The sequence below is a fragment of the Sorex araneus genome, chromosome 1 (genome assembly GCF_027595985.1).
Source record: "Sorex araneus isolate mSorAra2 chromosome 1, mSorAra2.pri, whole genome shotgun sequence".
Taxonomy (NCBI): domain Eukaryota; kingdom Metazoa; phylum Chordata; class Mammalia; order Eulipotyphla; family Soricidae; genus Sorex; species Sorex araneus.
The window spans coordinates 382078300-382099447 of record NC_073302.1 but is presented as its reverse complement, the minus strand read 5'-3'; the positions used below and the strand labels follow the sequence as shown (position 1 = coordinate 382099447).

The window sequence follows — 21148 nt, the reverse complement described above, 5'->3', positions numbered from 1 at the left end:
AAAAAAACACTAGACTTATTCCCTGAAGCACAGTTCTGAAATAATACAAACGCACACTATGAGAAATTACCTGAAAAGTTACTAGAATGATAAATCTTAGGTGTTTTCAATGTGTCTAATGGACCAAGTATTTAAAAAAGAGAGCGAGAGAGAGATTGAATTGAAATAATTATTTCAATAAATGAAGAGTAAAGTTAAAAGGTGTGTGTGTGTGTGTGTGTGTGTGCACCGTGGCCAGGAAGTATGGCTTCTGGTAAGCACATCTATGAGCACCACCTCAACCCCTGGTGAACACAGCAACCAGAAGGTATGTGCCTCTGCTCAGAGCATGAGCCACAGCAAGCAGCTGTGCAGGATCCACAGGGGATGCAAACTTTGGTGAGCATGGGACCAAGTGTGTGAGCCCAACTATGCCATGCAAGCCCCATCAGCAGCCTGAGTGCAATGCCAGCCACTGCAACAGTCACCACCACCAGGAAGGGAACGGAAGAGAAATTTTTTTTTTTTACAAAGAGTAAAATGATTAAAATCCTAAGAAATAGACATACAACCCCTAAAAGAATACTTTTACATAAAAACCATATTTTCAAACACTGATCATGATTTCTATTTCATATTTGCATATTTTAGAGCTCAAAGTTGCAGAAAATTTGAGATAATCATATCATTGGCCAGGGGAGAGAGAGTATTTTTTTCTCTTTTAGAACTTGAGCGAATTAACAGTTAAAGGAAAAATATGTGCGGCTGATTTGTTTTTATCTCATTGAGTAGATAATAAGCATATCAACAGCATACTCTCCCCTGCTTCTCTGACCTTCCCATCCGCAGAAACTATCTTCAAAACCACCAGTCAAACATTATGTTCTTTGATCATAACTTCCTATCCTTGGTAAAATATTTGAAAGTCAAGGTTTCATTCTCATTCCTCTCATTCAGATGCATTGACCTCTGTCCTCACTTTGTTCTTACTCTAGCTTGGATTGTATGGGCATCATCTCTGTAGCTTCATTGCCAACTTCATCACTTCCTATCTCTATTCATGTTACAACTGCCTGAAAATCATCTGTTTTCTTTTGCTTGTGCCTGAAGCAACTTCTGCTGCTGAAGAAAAGTCATTCCATGGAGGCAGAATGGTGTTATTCTTTAATTGCTGGAGCAACAATTCAACTAGACCATGTGGTGTCTCCATGTAATTGAACAACTACTCCTTCTTCCTCAAAACCTTAATCTTACAGAAAGCTGAGAAGACATCTAGATTTTGCACAAACATGACACTGTACCGGATTTTACAGAAACTTGTCAAAACAAATTTTAAAAATCTGTGATGTTTTCAAATGTGAACAGTGTCCCACTGAGTTTGGTACGCAACCATGTGCAATACAGAGCCTTCAAAGATGGACATGGTGGTGCTCAGGCAAGCACTCATGCCTATTAATGTTTGCCTATTCAAGTATGTGATGATTCCTACCTTCTTAATCCAGGTCTTCTACCCCCTGCTTTTTCTTCTCAGGGGATGTCTATACCTAATCATCTCAAAAAAAAACTGGAGCTCTCATTTGGAAACTCCTTGATTTTCAAACTCCTAATTCACAATCATTCCGTCTTTTATACATACATTCTTTCTTTCCTCTTCTATCAAAGACCAGTTCCTTTGTTTGGGCTCATATTACAATCCATCCAGCCTAGATGAGGGTCCACTACTACCAATATACCATTCTCTTCTATATTTCCAATTGTACTTCCTTGTCATTTCTCTCTGCAGTCAAACTGGCATAGCATTTCCCTTCAGGAAATAGGGAACTGTTTCTGCCCTTTGTACTTCATTTCCTAATTAAAATGGTCCTGTATCTGCACATTTCTTCTTCATTATACCTCTTCTATCGATCCTTCCATACAAGCAGTTAAAAATTCTATGAAACCTCACTTGTGTGAGACCAGGAACAACTTTCATTCATCATACTTGACACAACAGTGGAGAAATTCAGAGATGACATATTCTTTCTTTCAAAGACTTTTCTTGGGTTGCCATAAAAGCAAATAAACTTGCCTTTTCCTTTTGATGGCTTCTCCTTTACCTCCCCTTTCACAGAATTTCAGTTCCCTTTTCTCTTTACATCCCAAATCCTTTCCCCTAAGGGATCTCATCCTCTTTTCAAATAATCACCTTTGCCAAGAATTCACAAAGGTGAATATCTCACCCAGTTCTTTCCATACATACCCAAAACAAAATACAAACTTCCACCTGGATATATCTCTTTCTTATCTCCCAATAACATACTCAAAGAATGAATTTATGTAATCCCCCTCCAAACTTGCCTCTCCTTTTTCCAATGGGTCAGCAAATGGTACCTCCTTTCATGAGGGCCCTGTCCCACTTTCCACCCCCTCCTTCCCGCTTAGGAACTTTCACACTTGTCATTACATCCACGCTGCAATCTCTGACTCTCGCCCACACATCTTCAAGCTCAAAGTGGTGAGCAGACACAGAAAAGTCTGCTCACTATTCTGTCTAAATGAGTTTTCAACAACATGCTCTCATAGCACATAATTTTTTTTTCTTTCACAGACTCTGTCTCCATTTTTGTTCATGTGTATCTGTGTATTTAATATTGGTCTCCCAATTAGTTCTGGGAGGTCTCCCAATTAGCTCCTGATTGTTCTGCTCAGTACTGCATCATCAGTGCTCAGGACACAGAATATTTGGATATTCAGAAAACACCTAGGGGGAATGTGTTTACCCACTGATATCTACAGTTACATCTACCACTTACCTTAATCTATGGTTTGTCAGTTTTAAATTGTTGTCTCTGATTAAGCTGTGTGTCCTCGGGGCTGCCTAATGCCGTGTGCTCACTGGGAGAAGCCTGACACATATTTGGGCCAGACTTGCACCAAATCAACAAAGAAATTATTCCAAGCACCAGAAGCAGAGAACAAAGAGCACCCAAGCTTAGTTGGAACATGCAGAAAGCAGGCAAAATGCCATGGAATATAGAGGTGCTGGTTTAAGAATAAGCTGCTGCTGAATGCGCAGTACAGCCGGACAGTACTAACTTAGCTCACTGCTTCCAAATGGAGCTGGGCTGTGGATAGACAAGAAAAAATAAAAGTGTTAGAAGCAAAAACACTGCTGGTTTTGAGCATGCGCATGCTGTGTGTATGCTGATTAGTCAGAACACATAAACTTTCATATTTTTATTCAATTTCCTCTAACATCCAACACAATAGGCACATTCAATAATTGGCCTCTGAAACCACTGAAAGAAGATCAAAGAATGGAAAGTGAGGCTAGAGTTTCTGTTGACAGGACCAGTCTATTTATATTTGAAGTAAGTGCTCTCTTTTCAAATGAGAGTGCTCTTTTTGCCCCAGAATCAAAGCAACACAGTAAAAAATACAAATACCGCCCCAGAGAATGGAAAGATCTAGGCACTCATGCTGGGATGAATCCTAAAACATCTCCTCTTTAAATCTTATTCTTTCCTTGATCAACATTCTCATCGCCACAGCATTAATTTCTAGCTATTATTCTTCACAGAAGGGTCATTCCCCACACTGGCAGCCTATTCCTAAGAGACAAGAGTCTGGGGGGAGGCAGAATCTTGACCACTGTTTTCTACAATAAACCTGCCTTCAAAGAGTGAACAACGTATGCTGTGGAAAGGACAAGGCAGGCTTTGCTTGTCTGATTTTTCAGAAAAAAATGATGAGAACATCAGGGCTGTGTTGTTTTGAATGTTTGAAAGTACTGTGAAAACAAGTATTCTTTACCTAACAAGATATTCTCAATGCGCAAATAAGAAAAAAGAAAGTTTGACAGAATAAACAAACAAAAAAACAAACAGGCAAAGTCATATCTAATATCTAACAGCCATATCTAATCTATTCATTAAAGACATAGGTGACAAAAAGTGAAGGCATGAGAAGCAAGAGGCAGAAACCAACATAGGGACCATTTGGAAGGCAGCCTGGCAGGATGTGAAGCTGGCAGGGCAAAGGAGAGGATTGTAAGGCATGATAAGGTTCTGATTGTGGTGGGTTAGACACGGGAGAAAGATCTAGCATTTAATATGAAGAACCGAGGGTGTGAGAACTGACTAGATCGTAAAGAACATGATGATGGAGAAGAATGGAGCATCTGATGGCATGTTTAAGGATGTTCCATTATCTTGAGTAAGAAAAGGCACCAGTTAGTGAAACAGAAGAAAAGAGACAATATACCAGAAGCAGCAGAATCATAAATAGCTGAGAAATGAATCTTTCTTCTCTATCCCCTGGATGTTGCTCACTACACTGGCATTATTGCATGTGTCTGCCTCTTCTACCCTATCTCAGAGCCAGCTCAGGGTAGAGATCTCACAGTCCTATTCTGTACTTCAGTGTCTGAGACAACCCTCTGACAGAGGTGTACCCACCGAGAGCCAAGATCAAGGTGGAGTTCTGAGAGTCTGTAACACCACCCTCTCTAGCAACAGAAAAGCAAACATTGGGAATTACATCAAATATACAAGCTCTGCCTTAAATTCAGGCCTTCCTCTCTTTGGACGGAAAAGAGACCAATCAAATTAATGGTATTAAGCAGTTGACCTGTGTGTGTGTGTGTGTGTGTGTGTGTGTGTGTGTGTGTGTGTGTGTGTGTGTGTGTGTGTGTGTGTGTGTGTGTGTGTGTGTGTGGCTACGCAGTGCTAGGTATCAAACCCAGGGCCTCAGACATGCAAAGTCTGTATTTCACCACTTGAGCCACATCCCCAGTCCAGGAAGCTGAATTTTGAACAGAGCTACAAACTGAATGAGGGAGGTGACTGTACGTCATTTAACTGGCAGTTCCAGAAGACTCCACCAAACAGAAGTTCTTATCAAGAGACTAGTTTGGTTCTAGAAAATAAGGCAGTGTGATCTTAGTACATTTATAAGCAGGCCCACTGATGTTCTATGTCACACTGACACAGCTTTCTGACCTCTATAAGCTTCAAAAAGATCCACTTGTGAAGAGAGTAACATAGTCTATCTCCCTTAGGATATTTTCAGTCAGCTTAGTTATGAAAATTCTTAAAACAGCAGCTGGCACCTGCTCCATTTTTGTTTGTTGCTTTTGGGGCCACATCTGACAGTGTTGTGGTGCTCTGCAGCTACTTCCAACAGTACTCGGGGGACTGAGCAGAGGCAGGGACTTAAGTCGACTTCTTGCAAACAGAACATGTGCTCCAGCACATGCAATAGATTTTGAATAATACATTTGCTGCTGTTATTGTTTCTGCAATATATGATTTTATTAAAATGCTACATTTCTGGGTTTTTTTTTTTTTGGCTTTTTGGGTCACACCCAGCGATACACAGGGGTTACTCCTGGCTCTGCACTCAGGAATTACCCCTGGTAGTGCTCAGGGTACCATATGGGATGCTGGGAATAGAACCCGGGTCGGCCGCATGCAAGGCAAACGCCCTCCCCGCTGTGATATCGCTCCAGCCCCCCAAAATGCTACATTTCTTACTTTAAAACTGTTGAACATTTATTAATAAATGTCCAAGTACAGGACTTCTGACGTTCATTACTTACTATTTCATAGCTTCTAATACATACAAGTATCAAAATACTAGGGAAAAAATGAGAATTATTGCTTCCCTGACTGTTCCTCAACAATTTTGTGTTTACTCCAATAAACTCCTCAAAGCCAGAACATGATTTTATTTTAAATCCTATTTTAGGCACTGGTTAAAAATATTGATAATGGCAGGATTTTGTACAAAAAGAAAAATTCTAACACTGCATCCTCCACCAGTGTTCCTTCCACCGCACCCCCATGTCCCCCACTTCCATCGATCCCCAACCCCAACCGTGATATGCTTCCTATTAAAGACAAGTCCTCGGTTTCTGTTGCTTTAGTGTATTTGTTATCTTAATAACAGGATTTTTAGAAACACTGTTGCTACCACCAAAGCACAGCAAAATTATAGGACTAGGTGGGGAGGCGCTTCTCTGTCTAAGCAGTTACAGACAATCCCCTTGAGTAAGGAAGGATGTGGAGGTGGAGGATTTATTGCTTGTGTATAGGTACTTTTTTCCCACATGAATAGCAAGACATCAACAATGTAAGATTGCTCTTGGAGCATTTCCTGTGTTTAGCATACATAAGGGGCTGGAGTCATTGATGAAGAGATGTAGACACTGGTACTGACTGGAGTTGGAACACTAAATGCCTGAAACTCTACGTACGGTCAACAATTTTGTCAAGTGTGATGCCTGAATTTTTCAAAAAAGCGCTCAGACTTGTGTGCCATGTGGCCACAAAACAGCATGACCTTGAGTAAGCAACTCTATATATGAACTAAGTTTAGAGTCGATGCCGACTCTTTCTGTGTTCTAAACTAATCTGGAGAAACCTGATGGAGGTGGGGGTTCATTTAAATAGGAAGAAGGATTCACCAGGAAGGCAATGATGGATGTTAGATGAGCAAAGCATATATGAAAATCTATGATACACAAGTTTTGAGGTTCTGGAGCTTAAGCAAATATTTTGGAGACTAATAAGAAAGCATAGAAATGCTGAATAGAGCATGATTAATCAAATGGTTTCCATGTAGTGACTTTCCCGTACTCGATTAAAATTTTTAATAAGAATTCTTCATAATTCAAATGCCCATCTTTCTTGAATGACTGTCTTCTAAAACAGAGCAAACCCACCACTGACAGATCAGTTATCATTGTTCTTTCGTAGTGGTGGAACGGAACTCAGGACCTTAAATATGCAAGGCATAAGCACAATTCCATTTCAACCATATCCATGGCCCTCTCAGAGAACTTTTTATACTCAACTTAGGCCAAGAAGACTCAACTGAGGATTAGTCAGGTGTGTAGGAAGATGTACTTTACTGGAAATGTTGAAGGTAGTTCACTATCTTTCTGTGTCTGTTTGCTGTGGGGCCTCTGTTACTTTCCTCTTATGAGTAAAACCTAGAGTGCTGACTCTAACCCTATCACACAATGCACACAGAATTCTCAGTACTAGCCTTAGTGAGTCTATTTTGCTATCCACAAGCCTTACACCACTGGCTCATGCATACGGTCTCAAGGTAAACTACACTTCTCTAAGATCCAAACACCTCACCCCCAGGAACCCATGCTGGAAATGAGCCATTTCACTTCCAAAAGATACTCGCGCAGTAAGGTGGGATGAGAGGTGTTAAGCACTCAAAAGAGAAAGTGACTGATAGATGTACAAAAAACAAAGAGATAGATTGATGAAGGAAAAAAAGGGGTGCCGGTAAAATGTACCCTTTGGATAGGAGAAAATGAGAACTGATGATGAGGAATGTGCTGAAAAGTATGGTACTTTAACACAAAATCTGGGTCTCTTCCTCCATAGAAATGTTTTCTCCCATAGCAGCTAAGCACTACATCCAGATTTATCAACTGCATTATAAGTGAATCAGGAAAGCAGTGGCAGGAAGAACTTCGGACTTTGTTGTTCAAATCTTGGTTCAAACACTGGCTCTGCGCAAGTCAGCTAACCTCAGGACCTCAGCCACAGAGTTGTGAACTGAGGCAAATAATTCACTGCACTCTTTGAACTGGTATTAGCTTTAAAAAACAATAAATATAAAACAATACGGTTGCAGAAATATTCATCATTGAGTACATATTTAAGTAGCTACTATATCCATGAGGCAGCATGTTAAGTAAAAGCCTAGATGGGGGAAAATTCAAATATGTTAATTATCTTGCAAAAATAGTCCTCTCATATTGTTCACTCGTAGAGTTTTAAGTATCTGCTGTGCTTTTGTACTATGAAAAAGACATCATTTACAAAGGAGTATTTTGACTTTTATACGACTCATGTAAATTATTCTCTTCAATATGCTTATTTTAGATTGAGAAAAGGTAAACCTTCATTTTATTTTTAAAAACCTCTTTCCAAATATCAATTTCTTAAATCCACCTTTGTTTATATAATTTAGTTGAAGCTGTAGACTGGTAGGAAAAAAAAGAGACATCCAGGCAGAGAGAGAAGGTAGGTTCGACCAGAGGGACAAGTAAGCCAATCCAGAATATGAGGGGTTTTGCCCCAAATATAAAACCCGCCATGGGTAAGGAGGAGACAGAGTCTAACTGAGGACACCTAACCCTTGTTCTGCTGCACAAGATGGCTTTCAGTTGCTGCTTTTTATTTCAAAAGTGGGTAACTGCAAAACTTGAAAAATATAAAAGGCAAAGCAAGTTCCTTTGGCAGAGAATGGAAATTAAAAGCAGAGAGAAGCCTGGATAATAAGTACCAATAGAAACTTTAGCTTATAGAGCTTTGATTTACAAATCACTAACTTTTCTTGGCAGGAGGAGTGGAAGGAAGGTAAAGAGGCATCATCCATAGAGCCTGGATAAGGAAGTTGTGGAAATTTTTCAAATTAAATATGCTGTCAATGTTTTATTATAAAACACTTGAGTTGTGGTGACCATGGTAAGATCCAGTGAAATCTGAGCATGCTACACTGTGTCTGGAAACCCTATGAGCAGGGAACAATTATGTCCTGATGCCTGCCTCCTCATCCCTGACTGTGTCATGTACACTTTGTGACTGAGAGCCGAGTCCACAAGATGTACACAAAAAGACATGTGGTTTCAAATTGGCACATAGTTCAGTTTCTTCTTAGACTCAAGCATTTGGAGTCCTTTGTGACAGTATTAAGCAAGTAATAAATAAATACAGCAGTGCCAAAAGAATACAGTTTGATTTATGCTAAGTGATATTACTTCTCCAAAAATTTTAGTGACAGATGAGGGTTCAGAGGAGCATTCTCTTGGTTTGAAACTGATGAAACTGCTGAAGTTAGGGAAAAGTTGAGATACACTGTAGGATAAGACTTACTGTGAGCACATAAAAAAAGTCCAAATGAGAACTAGAAGTGGACAATGAACACATAAGTCCTTAAGCAGCAGGAAAAGTCCAAGTAACCATATATCAGTTTATAGAAGACCATGGCTGAAGTCAAAGGCCTTTTGAAAACTGTCCCTGAATTATAGGGAAAGTTCTCTCTCAGCTCTTTGATTCTTGTTCAAAAAAGGATTTTCTCTACAGTTTCACTGAAATAAAACAGAACATATTCCTTCCTGGACATAGCAAGGGTAGGTGGGAAAATTTATCTTTTTAGTTTCTCACCTCCTCTGGCTTCTGAATAAGCATAGTTCAACTTATTCCTGTTCTCTTAGAACAGTGAAGGCTTTTAAAAGAAACACTCCCATCTTTCTTGATACTGCTGGGTTTCCTCAGGCGTTGTTTTTGATCCTCTATCCCTCAATGATTTAACCATCTCACATGGCTCTCCCTGCTGATGGCTTTTGATGACTTCACCCTCCCACCTCCTCCATCCGGCAGCCCATGACATCATCTTTGGAACTTAGCTCCCCATCTTTGCTTCCATAGCCGTTTTCTCTTGGCTCTCCATTGTGATTATAGAGAAAGTGGAAAAAATAGAATTAAAACCCTCTCCATGTCTGTCAATTTGAGCTTTTCCCACTCTCGCTTTTCTACTAAATCTTATCTGTTCTCATTCCATCCATTACTTCCCATGACCTCTTATGTACATTTTAAGAATAATAAATCCACAGGCACAAAAAGGCCACATGAGGACACCTCAACCTCGTTTTTGACACTGCTATCTCCCCATCTCTGTCCTCCTCTCCTCTCTCCTCTTTTGACTTCTCAGCCCCAAATGTACTTTCTTCCCAGGAAACACCTGATGCTGCCAATTCTTCCTTAACTCCCCCAACTCCTCCCCCACCCCATCAACTATTTTAAGATTAAAATATAAAAAGGAATATTATCCTAAATGTAATAGATCTGACTGTATTTTGACTATCTTATCAGTTTCCCTGTCTAATTTGAGAATTAGACTTTTCTTAATGTTCTTCCTCCCCATATCTGAGTATTTTCCAAGTCCCTTTTGCTTGGACCTAATACCCATGAAATATTTTTGCTTGTCAGAATGCAAAGTCCCACCTCTAGAGGCCCAGGGGAAAATCTACTAAAAAAATAAAGAACAAAGCAGGGGAGAAAAAAATCCCTCAACTTGTTTATATAATTAATCTATCTTGAGAAGTATCCCTTATTTCAATGTCAGCAGTCACCAGAAGAACCCCAGTAAGAAATCAGCATCTAAATGACAATGGTTGTCTCAGAATCACAGCTGGGGAGTGAATTTAAATAGATGGATGGACAGATAGATGGGTAGTTGGATAGAAAGAACCAATCAACTGTGAAGTGTTACGAAGCCCTAAAATCATATTTCATTTGATGGCAACAACAGAAGCCTGATTAATGCATGTGGGAATTTCATTTCAAAGTTATACCAATGGCCTTTCAAGGATCTCCTCCTTCTTCAGGCTCCCTCAGTAAATTGGACAGTTTGAGATTTTAGGGCTCCTCTGTGTGCATTCTATTTATCTTGTATTATGATTAAGTAAGGAATAATGATTGAATAGGAAACATATTTTTTCACATGGATCAATTTTATTATACCTGGCATTCTCCTGAAATATTAGTGCCAAAGGGAATAGCACACATACTTTAAAAAGGCTTTCTATTTAAGATTTTACCTTTATCCCAAACTTCTTTTAACCAAGGTCAAACTCTTTGAGAGAAATGAGTGTGAATGTGGTAGGCTTCAGTGACTAAACGCTCTAGTGCCCAGAGCCACTGTTGTGTGACGACTCACACAACAGGTAACATGGGAGGCCCCGACTGGCAAAGTTCTCTCTTAAATTGGGATTATATCAGTTTTATGGAGACCTAGGAATCAGCAAATATCATTTAAAAACTTTGAAAACTGTGAATAAATAATACAATTTTCTATTGGCTTGTTCTTTTAGAAAGTTCAAATGCTAAGATGTGGATAAGTTTTGGATTTGGCAGACAGGGGATTTTGTATGAGAAGCAGAAAATCTACAGAATTGATCTCTGACTGCATTATAGGGCAAATATTGCCTGGATAAATCTTGTTAAGAGTGCCTGATAAGGAATTTACCTGAAAAAAAAAATAGGTTATTTTTAAAACTGCAATTCAAAACCTTTTATGAAAAAGTAATTGTGATTAGAGAGTTTTCTTTTTAAAAACATTAACTCTCTAGAGCTAACTTACAAATCCAGTCTGATGTAAAAGTGATGATTTAGACAATTACCAAATCATTTTTCCTATCACTTGAAAAGTCTGGCTGCAAACACGAATATATTTAAAGAAAATTCTTTTTGATGCTGATAAAAGTTACAGTATTATTATAAGGCAACTGGCACTTAGGAAATAGTTCCTATTTAAAATAAAATAAAATTCACATTCTGTTTTGCATATCTAAGTAAATCAACATTTCCAAAATATTAGAATAATATCATAGTGGGGCTAGGTCTCTAAAACATAAGCACTTAAAATGAGAATTATCTACCAGGAAACAACTGTCGACTTTTATACTAATTTCTTGGAGATGGTAAAAATTACAATTAATTTTCATAAAAGAATAACAGCACTATCTTTGAAGGATGACACTTGAGCTTTAACTAAAAGGCAGAGGGTAATCTAGAGGGGTACACAGATATGACTGGGAGACTGAAACTAGAGAGGAAATCATACTATTTGAGCACAGCAAGTTCTCATTTAGCCATTATCAAAGATGATACCTTCTTCAGAAGCGACCAAATGGAGGCAGATGAAACAGTCTGTAAATGGGGGTGGGGTCTAGTACTCATAACTCGGACTCCACTGCCCAAAGTACAATGTGATGAAACATGGAGACAATAAACCCATCCAAGAGAGTCTAGTCACTGAGGCATTGAGAAACTCCGCTAGGAAATGGACCACTGCATGAAAGCATATTGATCTGGGACTGAGGGCTCCAATCCGTAAAATCTATACATCCTATGTATTATCATCTATGGATCTCTAGGAAACAGCTTTACCTGTCATTCAATATAAGTCTTAGGAAGAAAACCCTAATTGGCAAAGGACAACTATCCTCAACTAAAACACTGGACACTTCGATGATGCACTTTTGTTCAGAATAGACCCTGAACCTTGAGAGCAGGCAAGCTTTTCCCTCAGCTAATTATGAAAATGTCATATGCAAAGATTCAATATCTTTCTCAAGAGAAAAGCAGCCTTCCATTAAATGCACATATCTTTTTAAAGCCAATATTAGCTTTTGTGGCATCAATGTGTTTATGTTTTAACTGTGTGCCAACATTTAATATTCTCTCAAAAATTAGCTGATGTAAATTTTGAATTAGCATGTGTAGACAATATCTACTGGGATGATAAAAATCACTGATTTTTTGCTTCCATAACCTGAGACACCTATTTTTATTTAGTGACAATCATTTAATTTAAGAATATACTCGTGAGACACACACTTTGTTCAGTATTTAGAGTGCAAAAGAGGGCCTTGAAAAGATATTGCACACTCAAGTTTATAGCAGCTCTACTAATAAGAGTCAAGAGATAGAAGAACTTTTAATGTATCCACCAATGAGTGAATTCATCAATAAAATGTGGTATATATTTTGTTCATAATATTAGGTTTAAAAATGAAGGAAATCTTGTTGCGTGCTATAAGATTAATGAACTTTGAAAGCATTCTTAAAGTGAATTACAAAAAGACAGTTACTCTATGATTCCACTCATATGTAGTCAAAGTCATAGAAACAAAAAAGAATTGGGGATGCCATAGCCCGAAGGAGGAGAAATCGGTATGCTTTTTAAATGTGAAAAAGTTTCCATTTTACAAGATGAAAACGTTCTGAATATAACTATACAATAATGTGAAAATAGTTAACACTATTGAACTGACACCAGAAAGTAATTTCAATGGGAACATTTAATATGGTTTAGTATCATTGCAAAATTAAACTATCCCAAATTCCTAACCTCAATAACATGTATTGGAGGTGCTTACAATTGGGTACGAGAAAATCCTTTTTTGTAAAGGGGCAGAAAGTAGCTATTTTGGGGGGGGGTGCATTTTAGGGTAGTCTCTGTCATGACTACTTAGCTCTGGTACGGCATCATGAAAGCAGTCTCATGATAAGGAAATTAACGGACATGGCTCAGTATCAGTAAAAGCCATATTTATAAAAGCAGGTAGATGGTAGGTGGGCCAGAGGTTTTAACTCTTGCCAAAGTATTATTATTTTAATAAGAGCCAAATGATGATGATCAATTTGTAATTACTAAAAGTTCTTCTACCCAAAGAATATGATTGCATATTCTTTCCAGTATCTAATATTAGAGTCATGGCACCAAGAGAAAGTCAATTTAGAAAGACTAGCACTTCTCTGTATGAAGTGAAACATCACACTTATAAAGGCCTGGTCTAGTGTCTCCATACCTGGAAAGATGAGCTTACTGACTCTAGAGCCCAGTGATTTGGGGAAAGACTAATAAAGCAAGCCACATCTCCGAGTTAGCTTGGTGATCAATCATCTAGTGCCTATCTCTTATTTAGTGGATGAGAAACTTGCCATACACTTACCAGACTTATCCAAACTGTCACAGCTGGCATTCACAAGTCTGAGAACACAGAGTCATCCTAACCCCAAGGTCACATGTCCATCTCCTTACAGCAGCCGTCAGCCAGCCAGAAGCTCTGCAAGAATTATCTGTTTCATGCATGCTACATTAAAGGGTCTTAGTGCAACCCTGAAGCGAATGTTTGCTACTTACCAAGTTCAGTGGAGGAAATCAATAGACACACAAAATCTCAAAAAGCCTCATCTTATAAAATTCAGAAATGAAAGCAAAGGTGTAATTGTATGTTCCCTATTCATTTATGCCATGTGAAACAGTATGTTATTCTTATGGCATTTAGGTAGTATAAAGAAACAGCAAACCTAGGGCAGCATAGCAGCTAGATTCAACTTTCAAAAGGCCACAGAAGCACAGAGGTGCTGGTTCCAAAACAAACAATAAGGACACACCAAAAAAATCAACTGATGGATGAAAGATTATAAATTAGATAGGTGAAGTATTTGTTTACAGACGAATTTTCACCTCATGAAAAAAAGTTAATCCACTGTGTAGTAGCAGTAACAAGTCAACATCTTTTATGTTTGATTTAAGCAGAGCCCAAGGAGTCAGCTGAGGTAATGCTTAAACAGATCCTTAATGTTGGTTCACTGTGGGGACCCAACTCTGGGATGTTCCACACTCAATATAATTTTTTGGGTATCTTAGTCCTTGTTTGTGGACAGAATGAAAGCAGAGCACAGGTTTAAATCAGAAAGCTGGAAGGTTCTGGCAAAAAAAGGGAAAGGCCTTGATTAGAGTAGGGAGTTGGCTGAGTGGTGAGACTCCTGCATTACTTGGCATCTCCAGCTCTCAAAGGACCTGCCCTCAATTGCTAAAAGAGCCTGACCTCTGACAAAGACCAATGATTTCAGCAGTAATTAATGATACTGTCAAATTAATTAACCGAGTCTTTGTCCGCAGGAAAAAACCCTCTTATGTCAATACTACTGTTTAGTAGTCATTGACCAAGCTCTATAGGAACCCCCCCCCCCAATAAAAAAAACCCTTCACAGCTAACATTCAGGGACACCACTGAGTGATGACCCTAATAAAAACCCCTTCTAGTGAGCCACCAACATCTGTCAATAACCCTCCTCACAGTACTATATCTGCTGATCCAACTTCAAGGATTTAATAGCCCTCCAAAACCTGCGGATATTTTAAACAGATCTAAGTCCAAGAATAGTAGCGTGTATAATTCATGTCTCCTATAATATTTTTGATCCCATTTTGAATTATAGTGATGAAACTCTAGACAAATACTGTAAGATTTCATTAAGTCACTTAATAAATGGTCCTCATTAAAATGCTGATTCCCGTGTCCTTGCCTATAAGGACTCCAACTCATACAAATGCCCACATAGACATTTCCATATTATCTCTTTAGAGGATTCAGAACTATTTTCTTACACCTAACACAGCTTTCATTCCATTTAGAATAATTACTCTCCATCCCATTTCTGACTTTCAAGAAAAACAAGACACTTAATTGACCACAGGAGGACTCTCTCAAGGGCATCAGGCTGCGAAAGCTCTTCTGTGAGCTCACAACTTAAGCTGATGTAATCTGCTACAAGAAGCTGACTTCTATTTTTAAATTACACCCTTTTACTCTGCCTTCAAAGGGCACATATATCACACATCACAACTGCTCATAAAATTTGTAGTGGCGTAGTCTCCTTTCTATTTCCCTCCTGGGGGGTGAATCACACTGTTAGGAGGGGCTCCCAACTGCACAGTGTCGCTCGCTCAGCCTGGCCTCTTTAAATTCAGCCACCATTCCCAATTCTTTGGTCTTTAGGAGAAGAGAGACAAAAGGCCACACTCTCCAGGTGTCTTGTTTATCAGCGGAATTTTGACAAGGAACAGATGATGAGCAGGGTCCTTCCTGAGGGCTGGGATCAGGCTTTTCTACCTCTTTGAATGTCTACCCCCAAATATAGTCACTTAATAAATGCTTGGCAAAGTTGCTACCGAGCGCTCTGTCATCAGGCGTACGTGCTTCAAAGGATGCCAGAGTGAAAACTGATTATTTGCTTGGTTTGATTTTAACTTTTTCATTCATCATTTTCATCATGCTCACTGTGTGTGTGTGTGTGTGTGTGTGTGTGTGTGTGTGTGTGAGTGATTTCTGACTATTTTGAAAACACTAGGGAAAATGGGCTGGAGGTGAAATTACACTTCATTTTGTGATGTGTGTATTTATACTGTTTAGTCTAAAAAAGAATGAAAAGATTCTGTTTATGGCTAAAAAACTATGAAGAGATCTATAATTAAAGCAGTGCTATCTCACAGAGTCTGGTAGAGGCCAGAGAAGAATAACCTGCTCTTTTTTCCTTACTCCACACTGACCAGCTTCTCAGGATTCTCCAGAAGTCTCTCAGCTGTTCTTCCTCACTTGAGGTTTGGGTCCTTCCGATCCCTTCTCCATATTAAATATTGAGTGGGCTGGTGAGAATATACATTGGATCATCCTCTTCTACCTCTCAACCCCTGGGCTAGTGTGGAGGGTCTGTCCCTTTTGGTTTGACCCCACTCACTTTTCCAGCACCGTGGTCTGGGCATACCCCACCCCAGACCCACCCTGCTGTTTGTGCTCTGACTAAAAGGACCTTTCACATCCATGAAGCGTCCTGTTTGCTCTCACCTGAGTGTGAGTTTAAGTGCCCAGAACTTTGTTCTTCTGTCCCTCGCTCTCTTCCCAGTTCTACTTTATCTAGAGGGCCCCTTTCTGGAAGCCTTTCCTAGACATTCCTGTGGTCCCGTGTGTCACCTCAGACCTGCATAGCCTAGCATTGGTATTCACCACCTCCACGGCCATGTATGTCCCTACTACTACATCTCTGGGCAAGTGACCTCGCGCATAGTCGGCTTTTGTTGTCATCAATGAAGAAATGAATGAAGAAATAAAGACGGGAACCTGGAGGATACTTTTGTGAGGTAGAGACGAGAACCCTGTCTCCTCAGAAAAGTGTGATGTCAAAGTACAGAGTTCACAGCAAAAATCCTTTTGTTCAGGATTCATCTCTGAAAACACGAAGGTGACAGACACTGAGAAGCTGGAGATTTCTCCTCCCATAGGGAATCTCACAGAGACTTCACAAAGGCATTTTGGTAACACTTCTCTGAGAATCAAAAGGAGAGTCTGTGAAAAATGGAATCCCACGTGAAACAATGCTAAAGCTTGCTCGAAGTTAAATTTCATGTTATAAACTCCAAGAGAACAGCTAATTCCACTCTCTACATTCATTTCAAAGAGACGGAGCCACAGATTAATAACGCTACTTCTTAACTGTAAAACCAAGCATGCCAATGTCCAAAAGCCACCTATGGTCAGATGCACAAGGTGGGTTTGCTGTTTGCTCTAGAGGTTTAAGCAAGAATGGCTGAGTTCCTCATATTACCGGGACATGAGGTGGCGGGGCATCTGACTCTCTCACAGGAGTGCTAACACGGGGCCAGAGGCTGGGCCATACTCAGGATTACGGCAGTGAAGTGAACCCACCTCGTCCATGTCCCCATGAAGACTGCAGCCAAACACTATACACTTGAAAAAAGATGTCTTTAAAAAGTAAAAAAAATCTGGGGCAGGAGCAATAGCACAGTGGGTAGAGCACTTGCCTTGCACGCAGCCAATCCAGGTTCGATTCCCAGCATCCCATATGATCCCCAAGCACCACCAGGAGACAATCCTGAATGCAAAGCCAGGAGTAACCCCTGAGCATTGCTGAGTGTGACCCAAAAAGCAAACAATAAAATAAAATAAATATTTTACTTTTAAAGATGTTTCTAAATAATGAAAAAAATTTCCCCACATTCTAAGTATACCCTGTTCAGATATTAAATTAAATCCAGCACACATGGATCATGAAGTAAGGCATCGCCTCAGTGACTTCTGCATGGCAAAGGATTTCTTGTAAGAAACCATATTTTCCAAAATCAACAGACTGAAGATACTGAAGTGTGGAGTAATATTTCAACACTCATACCAAATGACGAAGGGCTTGGTTTTTGCTTCATCCTTAACACAGCTAAGTAACCATCCTCCCAAACAAAGCCAAACAAAAATAATTCCACATGAAATCCCCCTGCATTACATCGTATATTTACGCATATTACCTAATGCATGGAGGTGTTCATTGAATATCTGTTGAATGAGTAAAGAGCAGGAGAGGTGCCATGATGAAAAAGTCCTTTGTCAGTTTTAGATCTCTTCCTCAACATCTCTTTTTTTTTCCTCTTAAGGAAGTAATTATGGATATTTTTGAGAATTCTGACTCACTTCCCTCTTTGACCTTGGGCTAGTTAAATTACATAGGTATCATTTTCCTCATCTATAAAGTATGTCTTGGTTATTTTCTTGTGAGACTTGCAGGAGGCCATGACTTGGAGGCACACAGTGATCGGTCCTAGGCCCTGAAGATAGTGTTGGGCACTTTTTCCTTTTCCCTTCTTAAATTCTCTCTATCCTATCACCTTCTAACTGCCTCCCCCACCTGAATAAAGTGCCAAAGACAAATTGAACTTTTGTCCTGAGTAGAAAGTCAGGAAAGTTCAAATGTATCGTGGGCTCACACATATCTAACTATCAACCCTTGAAAAGTTTGAGGAACTATCTTAGGGCTTTAATTTTCTCTTGCATAAAATGAGTGGGTTTCACTAGACCATCCGAAGACTTTTCAGTTCTGATTTTCTGGGATCTCAGATCTCAAAAATCTGTCTTTCGGAGAAATTAGATGCTTTGAATGAATATTAAGAACATCTAAAATTAGAAATAAAATGGATTCTGACTACCTTCATTGGGAAGGGTAAGAGTGAGGGGTAAGATTCCAAAATACAATAATAAAAACAACTTGATTTTGAAAGGCATTTGTATCAATCTAATACCCAGGTCAAGAATTAGTAACCCTGCTCTTAAGCAACAAAAGCCTTCTCCTTTCCCTCATCCCACACACTCCCCCATCCCACACAACCCCAGTAGGGCTTCTCATTCACAGATCAGCAATGATGCATTTAAAAGAATAAATTGTCAAGAGATTTTAAGCAATAACACAAATTACAAAGGGGCTGTTTGTAATGAGTAATGCAGTTGACACAATATTATGTCAAACCTAACATTTGCTTGATTTTTCCCCTTTCACACCCTGAAATATATCCAACCAGACCAAACAAAGAACAACCAAGATTGCACACAGCAAAAAAATCTTCCTGCATTTTCACAAACACGCAGTGTATGACTGCCACCTAGTGGTAGAATGCATCTTTGTGCAACAAAAGCTTCAAACCGCCAAATTGACACAACGTAATGTTTAAAAAAATCAAGAGAACGCTGCTCCTTTGCTGCTACTTAATTATTTCGGAAACATTTAAGACATGCCCATATCCTCATTTATTTCCTAATACAAGTGTCTGAATAGAGCTTTTGCAAATGGAATCTGTGCCACATTATTTAACCCAGCAATCAAGCCCTATTGGTTCTGAACATTTCACAAAACAAAGGAGCATCATTATTCTATTAATTTTACTATTCACTAGCAATTTTAGAAGATTTCCCCAATAGTCTCTTCTCATCTTCCAGTTTTATTTGATCTAATCTTGAGTTTTAGTTACGGGTGAAAAAAACATTTAAAAGCGACAACCTTACCCAAAAAGCACATTTTATTAAGGTGTGACTTCAATTAGAACCAGTTACTAAATCCCAGCAATTTCCAGCTGTCTCTTCCGTCTCATCCTTAGAGAATTATATATCACAGTAATTGGTATTCTGTCACATAAAAAGACACTGCCGATGATTAATTCCATCCTCAGTACTTTTGAATTATGTCTTCACTAAAGGGATTGAAATCACGCCTCATTGCCTTCCAGCAGGTACCCCATATGTAAACTCCTACCTTCCTGAACTTCTCCATTTGCTTGTAGAGGTCTGGATCAAGTTCCTGTGACACATCCTTCATCCATAATAATGCCCCTCTGTATTCAGTTCGGCACTGTTCCATGCGGTTCACTGTCAGCCAAGTGTCTGAAATGGCCCGATGCCGAAAAGTCTCCACTTCTTGGTGAAAACGACACAAAGGATTTCGCAAGGCCAGCCTAGAAAAGTAGAAGGTAAATTGGGCCACAATATTAGAACTAAGAGAGCCAGCCATTTGAATTCTTGACAGTTTATCAATACCTACCCCCTGAGCCTAGAACAAAAATATTGACAAATGACAGCAGAAGGCACACGTGAACTGACAAATCCACTGAGATGATTACCCAGGGCTTCTTACACTTTTTCCACTCACAGCCATTTTTCAATTCAAGAAATGCAATATGGGAGAGTGCTGCAAGAAACATGGAGGATTCATTACACATTTGGTTTGAAATTCCAGTCACTGTGAATTCAGAAATTTGTGCTGTTGCCAATTTTTCACAATCTCCATATTCAGTTACATACATGGGGCTACTACCCACAGTTTAAGAAGCTTAACTAGCTTAATCAGATCTTAACTAGCCTAACTAGGTAGGTCTTAACTTACTCGTTAACTACCACGGAGGGAGAGATCTCCAATAGGTGTTATTAGAGGGAGTCTCAGGTCTGAGTGAAGAACACCTTTTTGAAGTTGGAATTAACCTCTGGTGTTAATGGAGAGAGGTGCAGGTGTGGCTTCTCATTTCTACTCTTGACCATCTGCCTTCTGCTCTTCTAAAGACTGGTCCTTTGAGGAGGAACAGTTAGGGTCTCTTGGTCATGCGATTTTGGATTTACTCTCCAAAGGACAAGATATATGCCACTTGCTCTAATCTGCAGAGAACAAATCTCTAACAAGGAGCACTTTAAAACTATAGAAAGTGGGATAGACGCGTTTACTAAGGGGCTACTGCTTTTGGCACTTTCATATTGATTATTCCCTTTGCTCCTTTAAAAACAAATACAACTCAAGGATTCTATGCCAGAAATGAATGTGCGTTATACAGTGAAGTGGGCATAAAATATACTATTGGCCACAACATGCCTTTAAAGAAATGCTTGCAGCATATTTAACTTTGTATAACATTTATTTGGGATGTGAGGAGGAAGAATCCTGCTTCTTCCATCTTCCTAGCCAAAATGAACTGTCTGATTATACTCTTAAAATTAATCATATACACGAAGTTTTGGGGCATAAGTTCAAAAAGGAAAAAATTAGATGCCTATTTACATTTCAATTTAAATGCAAAGTAATTTAGCTGCAGGGAATAATGGCGTTAAGGAGCTGAAGTCAGGACTTGACAGTTCTATCCTTGTCGGCAATGTTTTATTTGTATGCAGTACTCTAAGATTATAGGTAGAACAATAAATTGTTTAAGGGAAAAATACTCTGTCCAATTCTATCTAGTTTATTACTTGTCTGTGAAGCACAATTTTAAAATACCCAGTCCTCTGAAAATAGCTCACTCATATAATCCGGAGACTTGCAGGCAGTTTTCAAAGACAGTATCTTGCATATAATGTAAGCTTGCATTTATCACCATTAGTGTAGATTTTACGTTTCAACAAACTGTATGAGCAATTGTAGCAATGCCTACTAAACAAGGCAGCAAAACAAAAGCTTTTGTGGAGGTTTCTAAAATGTGAAAAAAACTT

The 21148-nt window shown here is 39.2% G+C and overlaps 1 protein-coding gene across 9 annotated transcripts in view; it reads right to left on the bottom strand.

Annotated features, from left to right (window-relative positions):
• The window catches only part of ICA1 (islet cell autoantigen 1), a 158941-nt gene that overhangs the window by 95486 nt on the left and 42307 nt on the right, over positions 1 to 21148 (bottom strand). For all 9 annotated transcript variants that reach the window (XM_055138441.1, XM_055138463.1, XM_055138451.1 and 6 more), the window contains one exon: positions 19434 to 19632. In XM_055138441.1, the coding sequence (XP_054994416.1) occupies positions 19434 to 19632 (199 nt within the window). The remainder of the gene's footprint in view (positions 1 to 19433; positions 19633 to 21148) is intronic.